Raw genomic sequence first — 15707 nt, 5'->3', positions numbered from 1 at the left:
AAAAAAAAAAAAAAAAAAAAAAGCCCAACCAATCAGCAGGGCTTTAAGGGTTTGCCTCTTAATGCGGGTGAAGTATCATAACTCGTTATCCTCCTCCTCACTCATGTTTTAAAAATTATAACTATTTAATTACACTTCCCTTTCTTTATTAGAAAGGCTAATTGCTTTTTTGAATTTTTGAATAAGGGAACAAACAAACATGATTAGTGGTAAAAGCAAATGGTACAAAAGGAGTAATAAAACAAAAAAAAAGTGTGAGTGGGAAATATTGAAACACTCTAAAATCACAATAAATTGAGCCAGCTACTTTGTAATTAAAAAGCAGCTAATGGATTTGATTACAAAGTAGCTAATGGGCCGACCTATATACTATTCGAAATTAAATATCTGGATTTGAGTCCAATAAATAGGCCCATTATCGAATAGATATTTTTAGTTAGCAAGCTGAGGACGCCAATCGACATCTATCTACTCTATCCACATAGCGTCTGTAAGTCACTCGCTCGTGTTGCTCGTGTTACTAAAACAATTGTCCCTCACTTTGAGCGAGTAGTCTTCACCGCCAGTTCGCGCGTTTGTTACAGAAACGAAAGTCAAAGTCCCAGGATAAAACCGACAGATAAGCCTCTTTGGACTTTTGACGAAGAATGTTATCCGTTGATCTAAGCTAAATCATCTAATCACCGTCGACGCGCGTCCGTTTTCAGTACTCTTACCCGCAGAGAATACTATACTCAGCTACTACCAAAATTAGGAAATGGGAAAGGATTACAAAAACAAAAGTTCTTACCAAAGATTGTTTCTTCTTCGTCTTCTTCGCTTCCTTGTTTGAAAATTGAATTTTGTTTTTTTTTTTATTAATTGAGGTGAAAAAAAAAATGGAGATTTCGGAGAGAGTGAAAGCTCGATTAGCCGTTCTCGCTGCGCACTTGGCGGTATCTGACTCTGTCGGATTGGAACAGGTGTTACCGGCGATCGAGCCATGGTGCACATCGGCTCACATTACTGCTCCACCGTACGGATCGCTTAAAGGAAACCTGACGATCGTTGATGAGCGTACGGGGAAGAAATATCAGGTCCCTGTCTCAGAGCATGGTACCGTTAAATCCGTTGATCTCAAAAAGGTATATAACGACGGAATTGTGAAAATCCGAGTATGATTTGACCATATGAGATGGAATTTGATGGATTTTTACATGTTTTGGGTGTGCAGATAACGACGGGGAAGGACGACAAGGGGCTTAAGTTATATGATCCAGGTTACTTGAACACGGCTCCTGTTCGATCTTCGATTTGTTACATCGACGGAGATGAAGGAATCCTACGTTATCGGGGTTACCCAATCGAAGAGTTGGCTGAGAGCAGTACTTTTATTGAGGTTGCTTATCTCCTCAGTAAGTCTCTGTTCATCTCGTAGCTTATTGTTGTTGAAAGTTATCATCTTTAATTTTTTTGTTGGTTGGAAATGGTGCTTCCTAGTGTTGTCGTGTTTGTGGTTTGATTTACTTCTTATGTTTTTTTCTGGCAGTGTATGGAAATCTGCCTTCTCAAAGTCAGCTAGCTGATTGGGAGTTTACGGTTTCTCAGCATTCAGCTGTGCCACAAGGAGTATTGGTGAAATTTCTTCTACTCTTTTCCTCACATACTAGTGCAAATTCCAAACTTTGTATCAAAATGAATCTCTTTTCAAAGAGGGATTTCAAAAACGATTTCTTGTGGGTGTCTTTTCAACTATTAGTGCCTTATGTCTTATTCACCATTGTGAATATGATTATGTGGTATATGCTTAGTAAACGAATTTTGATGCTGATTTTTTTATAGCATCTTCGACCTAAGACTATTTCTGAATGTTTTCACAGGATATTATACAGTCCATGCCTCATGATGCACACCCAATGGGGGTTCTTGTAAGTGCGATGAGTGCACTTTCTATCTTTCATCCTGATGCAAATCCTGCTCTTAGTGTAAGTTTTATAATCCTGTTCTTTTCCTACTGTTGAGATGTGCTTTTTTCTGAAATTGTCAATGCCAATTCGCATTGCTCCGTTTGTTTGAGTTCTTGATTTCACAGAAGTTCTCTCTGGGTGCAGGGCCAAGATATTTACAAATCAAAACAAGTTCGTGATAAACAGATTGTTCGTATTCTCGGAAAGGTATTGTTGTGTCTGTTGTTTGTTTCCTTTACTGTATCTGTGAATTAGTTGCGGGACTAGAAAGAGGTTAACAACGCGTTTGCAGGCACCAACAATTGCAGCCGCTGCTTATCTGAGGACGGCAGGCAGGCCTCCTGTTCTCCCTTCAGCCAATCTTTCCTATTCAGAGAATTTCCTCTATATGCTGGATTCAATGTACTTCCTTTCTATCTTGTCTCTTTCTTTGATTAAACGCTTGCACTTGAAGAGGCTAGCCATAAAACTTGTGCACTGCTTTGGTCAGTTAGATCCGTTTGTAGTTTCAAACTTTCAAACGTGTATGTAACAGGATACATTCTTTAATCTTCCAATGATTACAGGGGAAATAGGTCTTACAAGCCTAATCCTCGTTTGGCTCGAGTTCTGGACATCCTCTTCATACTGCATGCTGAACATGAAATGAACTGCTCTACTGCTGCTGCTCGGCATCTTGCCTCTAGGTACTTATTTATCACTGGTTAGAGATATTCATTCAGACTACTATGAGAGTATTTGAATCAGTATTGTGTTTCTGCAGTGGTGTTGATGTGTACACCGCTGCTGCTGGAGCTGTTGGAGCGCTTTATGGTCCCCTTCATGGTGGCGCTAACGAGGCTGTGCTTAAGATGTTAGCAGAGATTGGGACAGCTGAAAATATTCCAGATTTCATCGAAGGCGTTAAGAACAGGTAACTCAATGTTTAAGAACTACAAGCACCAAGTAATTTGAATTGTGATAAGTCATGCCACTAATGTTATATCCCTTTCCCATGTTCTCAGAAAGAGGAAGATGTCAGGTTTTGGACATCGTGTCTACAAAAACTATGACCCCCGAGCAAAAGTCATAAAAAGACTGGCAGATGAAGTGTTCTCTATTGTTGGTAGGGATCCTCTCATCGAGGTACTGTAGATCATTGGCTCACGTATCTCTCTTAGTATATGGTTTGTCAAATTCCTTCTTATATAACATGACTGTGGTTTAAAAACTATTTGATGGATGATGTTTCAGGTAGCAGTGGCCCTAGAGAAAGCGGCACTCTCTGATGAATATTTTGTTAAGAGAAAGCTATACCCAAATGTTGATTTCTACTCTGGATTAATCTATAGGTAAGGACACTGCTGAGTCATTTGAGAAAAACCCTGTAACCATTAAGTTCTTTACCTGAATCTTGTGTGTTGATAATTGAAATGGGAAAAACCACAGGGCAATGGGATTCCCACCAGAATTCTTCACAGTCCTATTTGCAGTCCCGCGTATGGCTGGATACTTGTCGCACTGGCGTGAGTCGCTAGATGATCCTGACACCAAGATCATGAGACCCCAACAGGTACAAAATATATTACGTGTTGCTACTTACACTTCTTTGATAGATCAAAAGGTTTTTGTTTTGGCTCATGGCTCATTTTATTGTGTGGCTGGATAGGCCTATACTGGAGTGTGGATGAGGCATTACGAGCCAGTGAGAGAACGAACATCATCCAGTGATTCGGATTCGGATAAGTTTGGTCAAGTTTCCATTTCGAATGCATCAAGAAGGCGTTTAGCTGGATCTTCTGCGCTTTAGTCTCAATCCTAGTATCCTACTACTACTACGTACACACCAATAAAGAAGGAAACATTGGGATACCTCTGGCCAAACAAGAGAGTCTTCTCAACAGTCTGCGTTGTTTTCTTTCCCTTCTCATTTAAACAGTTAATAATACATCCCATTGTTATTGATTGTCTGTTCTTTTCTATGATTGAATAATAATGTTGTTATAGGGAAGACATATATTATATTTGAAATCGCGCTTTTATCAGGAAAGTTCGAAAGAAGATCTTGTTCCTGTTAAACATTGCACATTGCTGTTATGCTGTAGATTTATATTTTATCACATTAATTTGTCAAAAGTTAACCACCAAATCATATGATTCATATCCTTTGAAATCGACTGAATATTCTAGAGTGGGTATGTAATGCAGATTCTATATACCCAAGTGGTAGCAACTATGCTAATTTTGTGATGTAAAATATTTTGTTCTCACACTCTATTTATAATTTGCCTCGGAGTTGTCCTATCAGTTTGTATCATTGCCATTTGCCAATAATTATATTTTTTTCCACTTAAAAACGTTAACGAGGAAGACGATCGTGAGAAGCGTGAACAAATACAAATTTGGCGTTAGAATAACAAAAGCCTGGAGAACGTGACACTTGAAAGGAAAAAGTAAAGATACAACCAAAAAAAACACATAACTGTCACAGACTTTAAGGTAGGTAAAAGCCACAAAACTCTGACTAAAGACCGGAAAAAACACTGTAGATTCACGCCAATCATACCCTCAAAAGAATTACGACAAATGTGTGACGAAACGAATACTTGACCACTACTATAAAACAATGTCCGTAACATCAATCTTCATTACAGTCACTTGATTTCTACTACTTCGCTTCCTTTCTTTGAGGTGAAAAATGGAGAAAGCCAACGCTCGTTTAGCCGTTCTCTCTGCGCACTTGGAGGTGTCTGATACCGTGGGACTGGAACAAGATTTTCCGGCGATCGAGCCATGGTGCACATCGGCTCACACAAGTGCTGCACTGCATGGTTCCCTCAAGGGAAACTTGACCATCGTCGATGAACGTACTGGAAAGAAGTATCAAGTCCCAGTATCAGAGCATGGAACCGTGAAATCCGTTGATCTCAAGAAGGTATATATTACTTAACGACTTGTTATTCTGATCATCTGATTTGATTTGAAAAAATGAGTACACCGGTTCTTCACTGTCTCCCTTAATTAGTAGTACTCTGAAGAGATTCCATTTTTTTGTGTGTGTGTTGTGTGTGTGTTAAATGAGTTTGCATGCAGATAACGACAGGAAAAGGTGACAAGGGGATTAAGTTATACGATCCTGGTTATGTAAACACCGCTCCTGTTCGATCTTCAATTTCTACCATCAATGGAGATGAAGGAACCCTACGTTATAGGGGATACCCGATTGAAGAGTTGGCTGAGAAAAGTACTTTTACTGAGGTTACCTATCTCTTGAGTAAGTCTTGTTCAACTATCAGCTTCTTTTAGTTGTTAATAATCTTTTAAGGCTTATAAACATATGAACAAGCAAATGTTTGATCAGTCTTTGCAAGTGAAACAGAGTTGATGTTTTAGTGCTCTAGTTTACTACCTTTACTTTTCTCGCAGTTTATGGGAATCTGCCTTCTCAAAGTCAGCTAGCTGATTGGGAGTATGCTATTTCTCAGAATTCAGTTGTGCCACAAGGAGTGTTGGTGAGTTTCTTCTACTCTTTCCTAGCTTTCTATGGATACTCGATCTGAGATTATTTCTGAATGCTTTTCACAGGATATCATACAGTGCATGCCTCATGAGGTACATCCAATAGGAGCTCTTGTCACTGGGATGAGTGCACTTTCCCACTTCTATCCTGAAGCAAATCCTTCTATTATGGTAAGTTTTACAATCCTGCTTTATTGATACTTATACTGTTAAGATCTTCTGAAAATGTTCTTCATGCCCGACCCGCTCTGCTTCACTTTTTGTTCTGTTTTTAATTTTTTGATGGAAACCCTCATTTGGTGCAGGGCCAAGGTATTTACAAGTCAAAACAACTTCGTGATAAACAGATTGTTCGTATTCTTGGACAGGTACTGTTGTGTCTGTTGATATGGTGCTTTAATCTACAACAAGATTTGTGAATTAAGTTATATAATATAACGTGACTACAGGCACCAACAATTGCAGTAACTGCTTATTTGAGGAAGTTAGGCATGCCTCCTGTTCAACCTTTGAGCAACCTTTCTTTTGGAGAGAATTTCCTCTATATGGTGAAATCAATGTACTTTACTCTCTGTCAACCCTCTTTGTTTTATTGAACACTTGCATTTGACTAGCTTCGAAAATCAAAACGCGGTATGTAACAGGATATAGTCTTTCATCTTCCATTTGATCACAGGGGCAATAGGTCTTACAGGCCTAATCCTCGGTTGGCTCGAGTGTTGGACATCATCTTCATCCTGCATGCTGAACATGAAATGAACTGCTCTACTGCTGCTGCTCGGCATCTTGCCTCTAGGTACTTATTTTATCACTGGTTAGAGATTCATTTGATGAGTCTGCTATATATGAGATAATTTTAGTAATAAGTTATGTGTTTATAATGTAGTGGTGTTGATGTGTATACCGCTGTTGCGGGAGGGGTTGGAGCCATTTATGGTCCACTTCATGGTGGTGCAGTTGAGGCTACTGTTAACATGTTAACAGAGATTGGGAGTGTTGAAAATATTCCGGGGTTCATCGAAAGCGTGAAGAATAGGTAACTCAATACTAAGACTACAAGTATATATCTGGATTGTGGTGCGTTGGTCCATTAAATGTTAAATTATTTACTTGCAGGAAGAGGATGTTGTTTGGTTTCGGACACCGCATTTACAGGAACTACGACCCGCGAGGAAAAATCGTTAAGAAACTGGCGAATGAAGTGTTCTCCATTGTTGGAAGGGAACCTCTGACTGAGGTACTTTAGAATCTTGTTTCTCACGTAACTCTCCCTAGTTGATGGTTTGTTTGAGTGATCCTTCTTATGTATTGTTGTTTAAGAAAGATTTGGTGGATGATGTATTCAGGTAGCAGATGCTCTAGAGAAGGCGGCACTCTCTGATGAATATTTCATTAAAAGAAAGCTTTACCCAAATGTCGATTTCTACACTGGATTGATCTATAGGTAAGTCATCGATGATGAGTCATATAAATCTATAGGTAAGTCATCGATGATGAGTCATATAACAAATTCTTGCTAACGAGATGTTCATACAATTGATTTTTTTCTTTAGCTGAATCTTTATATATATCTTGTGTTGGTAAATGAAACTGGGCAAAAATTAAACACAGGGCAATGGGAATCCCATCATCATTCATCGCAGCTGTGCGTATCGCTGGATACTTGGCACACTGGCGTGAGTCGTTAGATGATCCTGAGACTAAGATCATGAGACCCCAACAGGTAAAATTAATACACTATTTTGATATATCAATGACTTTTAAAAAAGTTGTTTGTCTCATCGGTAATTCTTTATACACTCTTTTGAAAGAACGAAATAATAGCCGCCATGGGGAACCATCGATACTACCTGCTCTGTTTCTTAAACGTGTGGACAGGCTTATCCGCAACCGGTTACTCTCTCTTCCAACTAATGGAAATCACTTGGACTACATGGCTTAGTGGTTAGCAACACGCTAATTCATGATCACAAGCTGTTCTTGTTTGTAGATTATTTGTTCTGTTTTAAACTTTAAATACTTTAAACACTTTAAACAAACACCTTAAGATTTTGTAGCACTTGATGTAAAAATGTTTTTATTCGAATAAATTTTACATTTTATTCAAAAAAAAAAAAAAAAAATTCTTTATACACACAGTAGATATATACACATTTTGATCGATCAATGAGTAAAAAAGTTCTTTTGGCTCATGCATCAATACGTTATGCATACATGGACTTTTTTTAAAAATCAAAGGGTTTTTCTTTCTTTTGACACACAGGTCTATAACGGAGTGTGGCTCAGGCACTACCAGCCACTGAGAGAAAGAGCCAAGTGATTCGGACTAAATCAGTTGGGTCAAGTTTCCATTTCGAATGCATTGAGAAGGCGTTAGCTGAGTCAAGTCTCTATCCTACTACCAATATTTATAAATCTGAGCCGGAGAGCAAAGTCAGTAGAACTCCATTGTATAAGATAAATGTGTGTGTATGTCTATAACTCTATATAAGTTGTGAAAATATATTTAAAAAAAAATATTAGTACTATATGTTGTTTAACGATGAAGTGATTAAACAGTTAACAAAAAGTAGAGACAACAAACAGAGCCGGCCCCAAGCACAGGCTGATGAAGCATGTGCGTGCGGCCCGGAAATTATATGTTATATTTCGGCCCTCAAATTCCAGAAAAGTGTCTTTAGTGTAGTGGTAAAGGTAAACTAAACTGTTTTTGTGATCGCCGGTTCGAACCATGTCACCGCCAATTTTTACGATTTTTTCTTTTCTTTCTTTGGTCCACTAAAAAACCAGCCTTAACAGAGTTTTGGGCTTGTGGCCCCAATATATTGTGCGACGGCTCTGACAACAAATCAGAAAGAGATGAGTAATTTGGGATACATCATACATGTGGACAAACAATAAGGGTCTTGTCAACAATTAATATGTATGGTTTTGTTTTCTCAGGAAATTAGTTCTCAAACAAAAACGGAACAAATCTAAAAGGAAACAAAACTAAAGCATCTATATCTAATTTCATAATTTCATTTAAGTTAAGAAATCTCATTTAGTTTCAGTTGTAAATCATCAAATCAAGAACTACCCCAAATCATATCCTAGAGTAGCACTTATTATTATTAGAACAAGTTCGCCGTCTAATAAAATGGGGCCCACAACGGGTCCAGATTTATTTTAAGACAGGAAAGTAGGCCCCACCATAAGCGATGAGCTGTAATAATTTTTTATTATTTAGTAGCAAAAAATAAAAAGGACCTTCATGTTTACAGTTAATTACAAAAACAGCCCCTTTTTCTTTCCTCCACGATCAGCGACGAGGTCGAATACGATCTTTCTCACTGCTCCAATCAAAATTTTCAATTTTCTCCAAAGCTCTCTCTGTCTTATTGTATCCAAATCAATCTCAGTGATTTACTTGTAAAGAAGTCGCCTCTTATTATAGTCTCTCTCTCTCTCTCTCCAGAGGCCCAGGTAATCTCATCATCCTCTCTAATCTCATCACTCTGTTTCCTATCATTTCTCTCTAGTTTAATTTCTATCAGAAGAATGCGATTGAAATCTGGGTTATTTATGTGTGTAACCCATTAACCCCACTTGATCAATTTTTGAGTCTCTGATCCAGATTTCATCTTCTCGTGATCTGGGTAACGATATCATCTTCAAAAGTCGTAGACTTTGATTCAATTTTACGTGGTGCTTCGAGAATTACACAATTCTTTTTAATCTAAAATTCTTAGACTATTGATATCAATCTGACAACATATGATTTGAAATCTGATGGATCTCTTTTATGGATCGTTCGCTATGACGATTATAGGGTGCTTACTTGGTTGATTTAACCTAAGATTTTCCAAAGTGAATCTTTTTTTTTTTCAATTCTGATTAGTAAAATCATAATTTACCAGATTTAACGTTTGATCTCTGTCGCCAATGATGAGTCTGTTTGTGTGTGTTGTTGTTTTAATGAGCAGAGAGAATTAATCTTATCTCCTTCCTTTGGCAGTAGTTTTGAAATATGGCTGGCCAAAACGCGCGTTTGAATGTGGTTCCCACTGTTACAATGCTTGGGGTTATGAAAGCTCGTCTTGTTGGAGCTACAAGAGGTCATGCTCTCCTCAAGAAGAAGAGTGATGCTTTGACTGTTCAGTTTAGGGCACTTCTCAAAAAAATCGTTACTGCAAAGGAATCCATGGGAGATATGATGAAGACATCCTCTTTTGCGCTTACTGAAGTAAAGTATGTCGCTGGCGAGAACGTCAAACATGTTGTCCTCGAGAACGTTAAAGAAGCTACGTTGAAGGTTCGTTCTCGGACAGAGAATATTGCTGGTGTGAAGCTTCCCAAGTTTGATCACTTCTCTGAAGGCGAGACCAAGAATGACTTGACCGGTTTAGCTAGAGGTGGTCAGCAGGTTCAAGCTTGCCGTGTGGCTTATGTGAAAGCCATTGAAGTTCTAGTTGAGCTTGCTTCCCTCCAGACTTCTTTCTTGACGCTTGATGAAGCTATCAAGACAACTAATCGCAGGGTCAACGCTTTGGAGAATGTGGTGAAGCCGAAGCTGGAGAATACAATCAGTTACATCAAGGGAGAGCTTGATGAGCTCGAGAGAGAGGATTTCTTCAGGTTGAAGAAGATTCAGGGATACAAGAGGAGGGAAGTCGAACGACAGGCAGCTAATGCTAAGGAATTTGCTGAGGATATGGTTCTTGAAGGAATCTCTATGCAGAGAGGGATTTCGATTAACGCTGCTCGTGACTTTCTTGCTGGCGGTGCAGAGAAGGATACAGACATTATTTTCTAAGGTGTGGGCTCTTTCGGTCCCTTTTGTGATTGCTCGGTTTCTGTTCTCGCTGTCATGCCTTCATTACTCTCTTCATCGTATTTATGTTTTCAAAATAAAATGGATTTCATGTAGATGACTTATTTGTATCATCTTGGATTGTGCTTTGCTACAATTTTCCTCAAGAGATTTGTGATTGTTACTCTTTTGGGTAATGATAATTCCCCTGTTTCCAAGACCAAGCAGATGTAGAATCTTTCTTGTGCTTTCCCGAGTAAAGTTACTGTTGGATTCTATCATTGGTTGGTTAAGCATAGCAAGATGAGAAAGGAAGGAACTTTATGAATCCCTTTTAGAAAGTAGGGAGATTTATTTCAAGTAACAAAGTGTTCATGAAGCTCGAACTGTAGCAATCTAAACTTCAATATTAATGGAGTGAAGAGGCTTTTGTGAACCTTCATAGAAATATATCGTAATCTTGGACCAAGTTTTTATGGTATTGATTCTTGTACATAACATTCAGTTTAAGATTTAGGTCATGGTTTGTGCATATGATACTTGTTCAGGAGACAAGACATGGCATCACATACTAGGACATATATTCCTTGCTTAGTTTATCAGCTTTTAGGGAATCATATAAGTGGAGAAAGAATAACTCAGTGCAAGAAAAGGAATATAGCTACGTTACAGTACAAAAGCTTTATCATATCTCTTATTTGGAACAAGAAAGCCATTCATTCTCAGCTATGGACAACAACAGAAATGGCTATTCTTCCGTTCCAAATCAACCCAATTATAGTTATGGTAGGGATACACGATCGTCGGGTTGGCGAGTTCCTGCTTTCTCTTCGCAGAACTCGTGGTCCAGGAGTAACTCAGTAAGTGAAGTTTTGTTCTTGTCGTCATATACACTCCTAGAGGGATGTTTTAGCCTCCTCATCGGTTTGATGTTTCGGTATCCTCTTTCAGACAGTTAACAGACGCTTGCTCGATGATCTTCCAGCCGCTTACTCAAATACAACGATTTCATCCACTGTGTACTTAAATCATCATCCTCTGTTTATTCCTGCTTTTGATTTTGTTTTATTAAAGTTTAGTTTATTAGATATTTCATCTTCAAGAAGTTGAAATATCATTGTTCTTGTCAGAGATTTAGTACCACCGTCACATACTCGACATCAGATTCCAATTCGTAACAGCAACAACCCACGAAGACAGCACCTCGAGGCACTAAGGCAAGCCGTTCACAACCAACCTGGTAGACGAGAGAACAGCTCAACATCATCATCATCACAAGTCCATGAAGAAGACGAGATCCTCAAACATCTAACAAAAGAGACATACAACCCTGTCAACCCAGCTCCAAAAAGCACTCTCCTCAGAAGCCTGAGCTTTTACTACAGAAACAAAACCCCGGGAAGCGAAAACGCAAGAAACAGTCGAGATCTCCCAGGCGACGAAGAAGACAAGAGATGCTCCGTGTGTTTAGAAGACTTTGAACCCAAGGAAACAGTGATGCTCACTCCTTGCAAACACATGTTTCATGAAGAATGTATAGTTCCATGGTTAAAGAGCAAAGGACAGTGTCCTGTCTGTAGATTCGTCATACTGAAGCCGGCAAAACAAGACTCTTCTCCAACTAATGGATCAAACCCCGCGGGAGACATGAGAATGAACGATCTCTTCACATTGGAGCTACTCTCTGTGGTAAGAGCAATGGAAGAAACTTTCCTTTTTGGTTATCCTCGTCGCATGTAAAAATCTTTGTACCTCTTAAATAAACTACTCTGAATCCTCTCAAATGACATTACTTTTATTATTTCGTTTTTTTTTTTTTAATGAATCATATGAATCCACCATTGATACAACCTTTACAGTGGAAAAAAAAAAATTGTTTCTTTCTTTTCTTTTGGCTACACACACAAGACAGACACAAACTCATCTAGAACTATCAGAGAAAGGAATGGCGCCAAAATCGCATCTACGATGTTGCTCCTCCGTGGAAACAGTCCCACGGCGAAAGACGGAGGCGCAATCAGGTAAATCACCGAGATCACCAAACAGAGACTCATCTTCCTCTCCGCTTACTGAAAAGCCTCTCTCTAGCGTTACGTCGAGAAAATTCGAAGAGCCACCAGATGATGATGAGATGGAGGCGTCGTAGAACCAACCAAACTCGCCTATTTCGCTGTAGCAGCCGCCTAAGAGCAACGGAGAGTCCACGTGGCTGAGGTCTAATCCAACCGGCGGTTCCTCTGCTGCGGCTACGGTTAGTTCCTCATCCTCCTCCTCCTCCTCTTCTTCGTATTCTTCCTCTTTCTTGGCGGTTTTGAGGACGACGGAGGAACGGTGGTGGTGGGATTTGTTGTTGGCGGCGGAGGAAGGGAAAGGGTGGTTGTGGTCGCAGGCGTAAGTAATCATGAGCTTTGAAGGGTCAACACGGCTTCTCTCCACCTGCTTCCTCGCCGGACACCCTTTTGAGCTACTACATCTGTAATATCCCCTGAAAACAAACAAAAGTGATACACATTTTTCCATGAAAAGACTCAAAACGTAATAAAATTTCAAACTTAATTACACCAAATACATAAATCATAGTTTTTTTTTTTGATTAGTAAAATTTCAAATGATAACTTCATAATGTAATTTTTTAGTATATTTTCCATAAATGTAACCTTAAGAAATGGTAATAAATGACAAATAGTATAATAATATTGGCACGTTAATCACGTACATATATATACTTATTTTTTTCCTTTTTGTGCGCATTACCTTTTGTGGGCTATTCACTTTAGAAATCAACAAGATCTACCGGTACTTTAATACTACTAGTATTTCACACATCCCCGAGGTTATCCAAAAGTATAAAATACTACTACTACTAAAACTTTAAGGGAACTAAAAAAAAATTTCAATTTAGAGTGAGTGACTCCCATCTAATTGTTCCTTAATCACAAAGTTTTTATAACATTAATAAAACCCCATCCTCTCCCAAAGATTAAGGAGGTGGCGCGTCAAAACCACGCGATATCGAACGCGTCCGTTTTTCACATGGTGCGTATGTTAGCCCAACCACCGTAAAGGCTAACGTACGCTTTTCCTCATTTCTAAAGCCGCCGCTAATTAAAACGACAAAAAAAAGAGTGTTTGTGTGTGTTTTGTAATAATACCTGGGATAAGGCGAGCCTTTGATCGGCTTTTGTCCGTATTTTCTCCAGGCCCATGAATCGGACGGTGGATATACTTCTCCTCTACTCTTAGATCCTTCCACGTCAGCTATCGGAACTGAGACAACTCTCTTCTCTACGTTCCTCCTACTAATTATCATACACAATTATTATTTTACATTTCCAGATCATTCTCTCTCTTTTTTTTTTAATATATATATATAAACAATTTGATAGAATATTTCACAAACCTTTTCTTTGGAGTTGGTTTCGAGATCTTCGTGTCTTCACAAGAAGAAGGAGATTCAGGAACGGCGTCGTTGTATGTCTCATCTTCTTCGTCGTCTGATTCTTGAATTGCTCCTCTACGGTGCATGATTCCGATTTTTTCTCCGGAACAGGATGTGTTTTTTTTCTTTCTTTCTGGTGCTGGTTGAGTTGAGAACCGGAGGGGGGGGGAGAGGGTGATTAAGAAGGTGATTAGTGAGAGGGTTTTTAATCCAATCTGATGTGATTATTATTATTCTCTACTACTTGTTTTTTGGGGACGTGCAGGCAAATATCAAAGGGGATTTATATTTGTATTATAATGTTTTTGGGTCATTGGTGTAAATTTTATTTGAATATAAAATATGACCAGTTGTTTTGTAGTGATATATTAGTTTATTTATTTTGAAAGGTTCTCTCTCTCTCTCTCTTCTCTCTCTTCTCTCTCCCGTGGATTTTATTATAATACACCATAAGGTTTTGCTATTCAAATGATTTCTTTAATTAGCTGGACATTTTGATTAAGTCCATGCATAATTATGCATATTTATATTATAATTATCCCTGCATCTGATCTATGTAGACTGTGATGTTTTCGTTTATGTTTTGGTTTCATTTAAAATTATGCTCATTTTTATAATATTACAAAATTAAGTTAGTTATACATTACAACCCATCTATATAACTCTTCTTAAATAAATGAAACCCGAATCAGAGATGTTATAATGAATTTTGTTTACGGTTAAAGTTTCTAAAATCAGACGTGAGTTCTTTTAAGCTGTCCTTAAACTATATATATCAGTTGATTTGGTCCGTTTCAATTTCCCAAAATGCATCATGTTGTGAACTTGACATGAAGACATAGGGACTACTATTTTTAATATGTTTATGATATATCCAGTTTGGACTAAATCTATAAGACTACTTACCTATTGAAAAATTAACGAAAGGTCATTTTCAAGACTTTTATGTACAAGTACAATGTTCTCTTTTCTCTGCTGAGCTTAGTTTTCACAGTTTGTTAATTTACTCTTTTCCTTCTCCCAATCTCACTTATTGGTTCTTCCGCTTAAGAATTTCTAGTTGGAGAAAAAAATTATGAAAAAAAGAGAGTAGAAGTTTACATATAGGAAGCTAGAAGTTACCAACAATGACAATATGACATTAATAAACTTTTAAATGAATATATTCGATATAACAATAGAAAAAGAGACGTGGTCCGTAATGATGAATCATATAGTCTTCTCAAAATTATGAATCTCTCATATCGAATAAGATAACACACTCGTTACCTATTGGTATTAAGTTTAAAAGAAAAAATAAACTATGAACCTCAAATTAGCAACGAAGTTACAACACTTTTATAGTTCTATGCAAAAAGATGTTTGGTTTTGTGTCTTGGCCCGTACCATCCAAACCCAATGGAAAGATGTTGTGAGATCTTTAACCAAGAAGTTTGCAGAGAGTAACATGTGCCCTTTAATTTCTATGGATAACAAAGATGTCACATTTGATGACGTTTGTTGAAGAAATTTGTTCAAGTAAAAGCTGCAACTCATTTTGGGATGAAAAATACCATGTCCTAAGAAACATAAACATAGATTTATTTATTTTTTGATAAAAAATGAACATTAATATATAACCCTAGGTCTAGAAATTATTTATAAAGGTATACAGAAATTTGGGCTGGAAATGGCTTATAATAAATATGTGTGTGATCAAGTCAAGATTCCTCCAGTCGTCATTAATAAAATTGTAAATCACTAATAGATAAAAACTATAAAAGCCTCTGTCATAATTAATAGTTTAATTACTCCATTATTGCCTCCAACTTTTGTCAGAAAGGAGCCAAATTTTTTATTTTCTGGTTGTATATAGGTTTTTGATTAGTTTATTATACGTAACGCGGGTTTACACACATATGTATATATATGTTTGATTTGGTCATTTCTGATCATGATAATTAATGTCGAACCAATCAATAATTCGCTCGAATCTGATGCAACTGAGAATTGACAATGAAACATGATTGGATAATGTTTTTCATCTTTGTTA

At 37.8% G+C, this 15707-nt stretch overlaps 6 protein-coding genes across 10 annotated transcripts in view; 4 read left to right on the top strand and 2 right to left on the bottom strand.

The window, feature by feature from the left end:
- The window catches only part of LOC104781789 (serine/threonine-protein kinase HT1), a 3393-nt gene extending 3348 nt beyond the window's left edge, over positions 1 to 45 (bottom strand). Inside the window, exon 1 of the mRNA XM_010506535.1 lies at positions 30 to 45. The gene's annotated coding sequence lies outside the window, so the exon portion shown is untranslated. The remainder of the gene's footprint in view (positions 1 to 29) is intronic.
- Positions 793 to 4047, top strand: LOC104781788 (citrate synthase 2, peroxisomal). The gene is made up of 12 exons (XM_010506533.2): positions 793 to 1124; positions 1214 to 1394; positions 1529 to 1614; positions 1860 to 1964; positions 2091 to 2153; positions 2239 to 2348; positions 2513 to 2632; positions 2710 to 2859; positions 2951 to 3071; positions 3180 to 3277; positions 3375 to 3498; positions 3595 to 4047. Exons 1-12 carry the CDS (start codon positions 879 to 881, stop codon positions 3733 to 3735), a joined length of 1545 nt encoding a protein of 514 aa, XP_010504835.1. The 5' UTR covers positions 793 to 878; the 3' UTR covers positions 3736 to 4047.
- LOC104781787 (citrate synthase 1, peroxisomal-like) lies at positions 4557 to 7966 on the top strand. Of its 2 annotated transcripts, XM_019244872.1 has the most exons (13): positions 4557 to 4860; positions 5019 to 5199; positions 5352 to 5437; positions 5511 to 5615; positions 5750 to 5812; positions 5894 to 6003; positions 6121 to 6240; positions 6331 to 6480; positions 6561 to 6681; positions 6791 to 6888; positions 7056 to 7167; positions 7256 to 7388; positions 7708 to 7966. In XM_019244872.1, the coding sequence occupies exons 1-13, from the start codon at positions 4624 to 4626 to the stop codon at positions 7713 to 7715; spliced, it is 1524 nt and encodes a 507-aa protein (XP_019100417.1). In that variant the 5' UTR covers positions 4557 to 4623; the 3' UTR covers positions 7716 to 7966. The 2 variants fall into 2 exon arrangements, with proteins under 2 accessions (XP_019100417.1, XP_019100418.1); XM_019244873.1 differs by lacking the exon at positions 7256 to 7388.
- On the top strand, positions 8714 to 10460 carry LOC104781786 (V-type proton ATPase subunit D-like). Of its 2 annotated transcripts, none has more exons than XM_010506531.2 (2): positions 8714 to 8909; positions 9445 to 10460. In XM_010506531.2, exon 2 carries the CDS (start codon positions 9454 to 9456, stop codon positions 10237 to 10239), a length of 786 nt encoding a protein of 261 aa, XP_010504833.1. In that variant the 5' UTR covers positions 8714 to 8909; positions 9445 to 9453; the 3' UTR covers positions 10240 to 10460. The 2 variants fall into 2 exon arrangements, with proteins under 2 accessions (XP_010504833.1, XP_010504832.1); XM_010506530.1 differs by having other exon boundaries at positions 8715 to 8909; positions 9442 to 10460.
- Positions 10921 to 12037, top strand: LOC104781783 (E3 ubiquitin-protein ligase ATL4-like). Of its 2 annotated transcripts, none has more exons than XM_010506526.2 (3): positions 10921 to 11096; positions 11188 to 11255; positions 11367 to 12037. In XM_010506526.2, the coding sequence occupies exons 1-3, from the start codon at positions 10965 to 10967 to the stop codon at positions 11974 to 11976; spliced, it is 810 nt and encodes a 269-aa protein (XP_010504828.1). In that variant the 5' UTR covers positions 10921 to 10964; the 3' UTR covers positions 11977 to 12037. The 2 variants fall into 2 exon arrangements, with proteins under 2 accessions (XP_010504828.1, XP_019100419.1); XM_019244874.1 differs by having other exon boundaries at positions 10981 to 11088.
- On the bottom strand, positions 12021 to 14028 carry LOC104781784 (probable WRKY transcription factor 69). Of its 2 annotated transcripts, none has more exons than XM_010506529.2 (3): positions 13637 to 14028; positions 13389 to 13532; positions 12021 to 12721 (listed from the first exon to the last, which is right to left on the bottom strand). In XM_010506529.2, the coding sequence occupies exons 1-3, from the start codon at positions 13759 to 13761 to the stop codon at positions 12157 to 12159; spliced, it is 834 nt and encodes a 277-aa protein (XP_010504831.1). In that variant the 5' UTR covers positions 13762 to 14028; the 3' UTR covers positions 12021 to 12156. The 2 variants fall into 2 exon arrangements, with proteins under 2 accessions (XP_010504831.1, XP_010504830.1); XM_010506528.2 differs by having other exon boundaries at positions 13389 to 13535; positions 13637 to 14026.

Source organism: Camelina sativa, chromosome 4, assembly GCF_000633955.1.
Source record: "Camelina sativa cultivar DH55 chromosome 4, Cs, whole genome shotgun sequence".
Lineage (NCBI taxonomy): Eukaryota > Viridiplantae > Streptophyta > Magnoliopsida > Brassicales > Brassicaceae > Camelina > Camelina sativa.
This window is presented reverse-complemented; position numbering and strand designations above follow the sequence as displayed.

Excerpts from the sequence above, each read along its gene's own strand:
- LOC104781788 (XM_010506533.2), top strand. The coding sequence starts at position 879 with ATGGAGATTTCGGAGAGAGTGAAAGCTCGATTAGCCGTTCTCGCTGCG. Across the intron at positions 2,633-2,709 it reads GCTCGGCATCTTGCCTCTAG|TGGTGTTGATGTGTACACCG; the intron begins GTACTTATTTAT and ends GTGTTTCTGCAG. Across the intron at positions 3,278-3,374 it reads TACTCTGGATTAATCTATAG|GGCAATGGGATTCCCACCAG; the intron begins GTAAGGACACTG and ends GAAAAACCACAG.
- LOC104781787 (XM_019244872.1), top strand. The coding sequence starts at position 4,624 with ATGGAGAAAGCCAACGCTCGTTTAGCCGTTCTCTCTGCGCACTTGGAG. Across the intron at positions 4,861-5,018 it reads AATCCGTTGATCTCAAGAAG|ATAACGACAGGAAAAGGTGA; the intron begins GTATATATTACT and ends GTTTGCATGCAG. Across the intron at positions 6,481-6,560 it reads ATCGAAAGCGTGAAGAATAG|GAAGAGGATGTTGTTTGGTT; the intron begins GTAACTCAATAC and ends ATTTACTTGCAG.
- LOC104781786 (XM_010506531.2), top strand. The coding sequence starts at position 9,454 with ATGGCTGGCCAAAACGCGCGTTTGAATGTGGTTCCCACTGTTACAATG.
- LOC104781783 (XM_010506526.2), top strand. The coding sequence starts at position 10,965 with ATGGACAACAACAGAAATGGCTATTCTTCCGTTCCAAATCAACCCAAT. Across the intron at positions 11,097-11,187 it reads CGTGGTCCAGGAGTAACTCA|ACAGTTAACAGACGCTTGCT; the intron begins GTAAGTGAAGTT and ends ATCCTCTTTCAG. Across the intron at positions 11,256-11,366 it reads ACAACGATTTCATCCACTGT|AGATTTAGTACCACCGTCAC; the intron begins GTACTTAAATCA and ends TGTTCTTGTCAG.
- LOC104781784 (XM_010506528.2), bottom strand. The coding sequence starts at position 13,761 with ATGCACCGTAGAGGAGCAATTCAAGAATCAGACGACGAAGAAGATGAG. Across the intron at positions 13,536-13,636 it reads AAACCAACTCCAAAGAAAAG|TAGGAGGAACGTAGAGAAGA; the intron begins GTTTGTGAAATA and ends TATGATAATTAG. Across the intron at positions 12,722-13,388 it reads AAAGGCTCGCCTTATCCCAG|GGGATATTACAGATGTAGTA; the intron begins GTATTATTACAA and ends GTTTGTTTTCAG.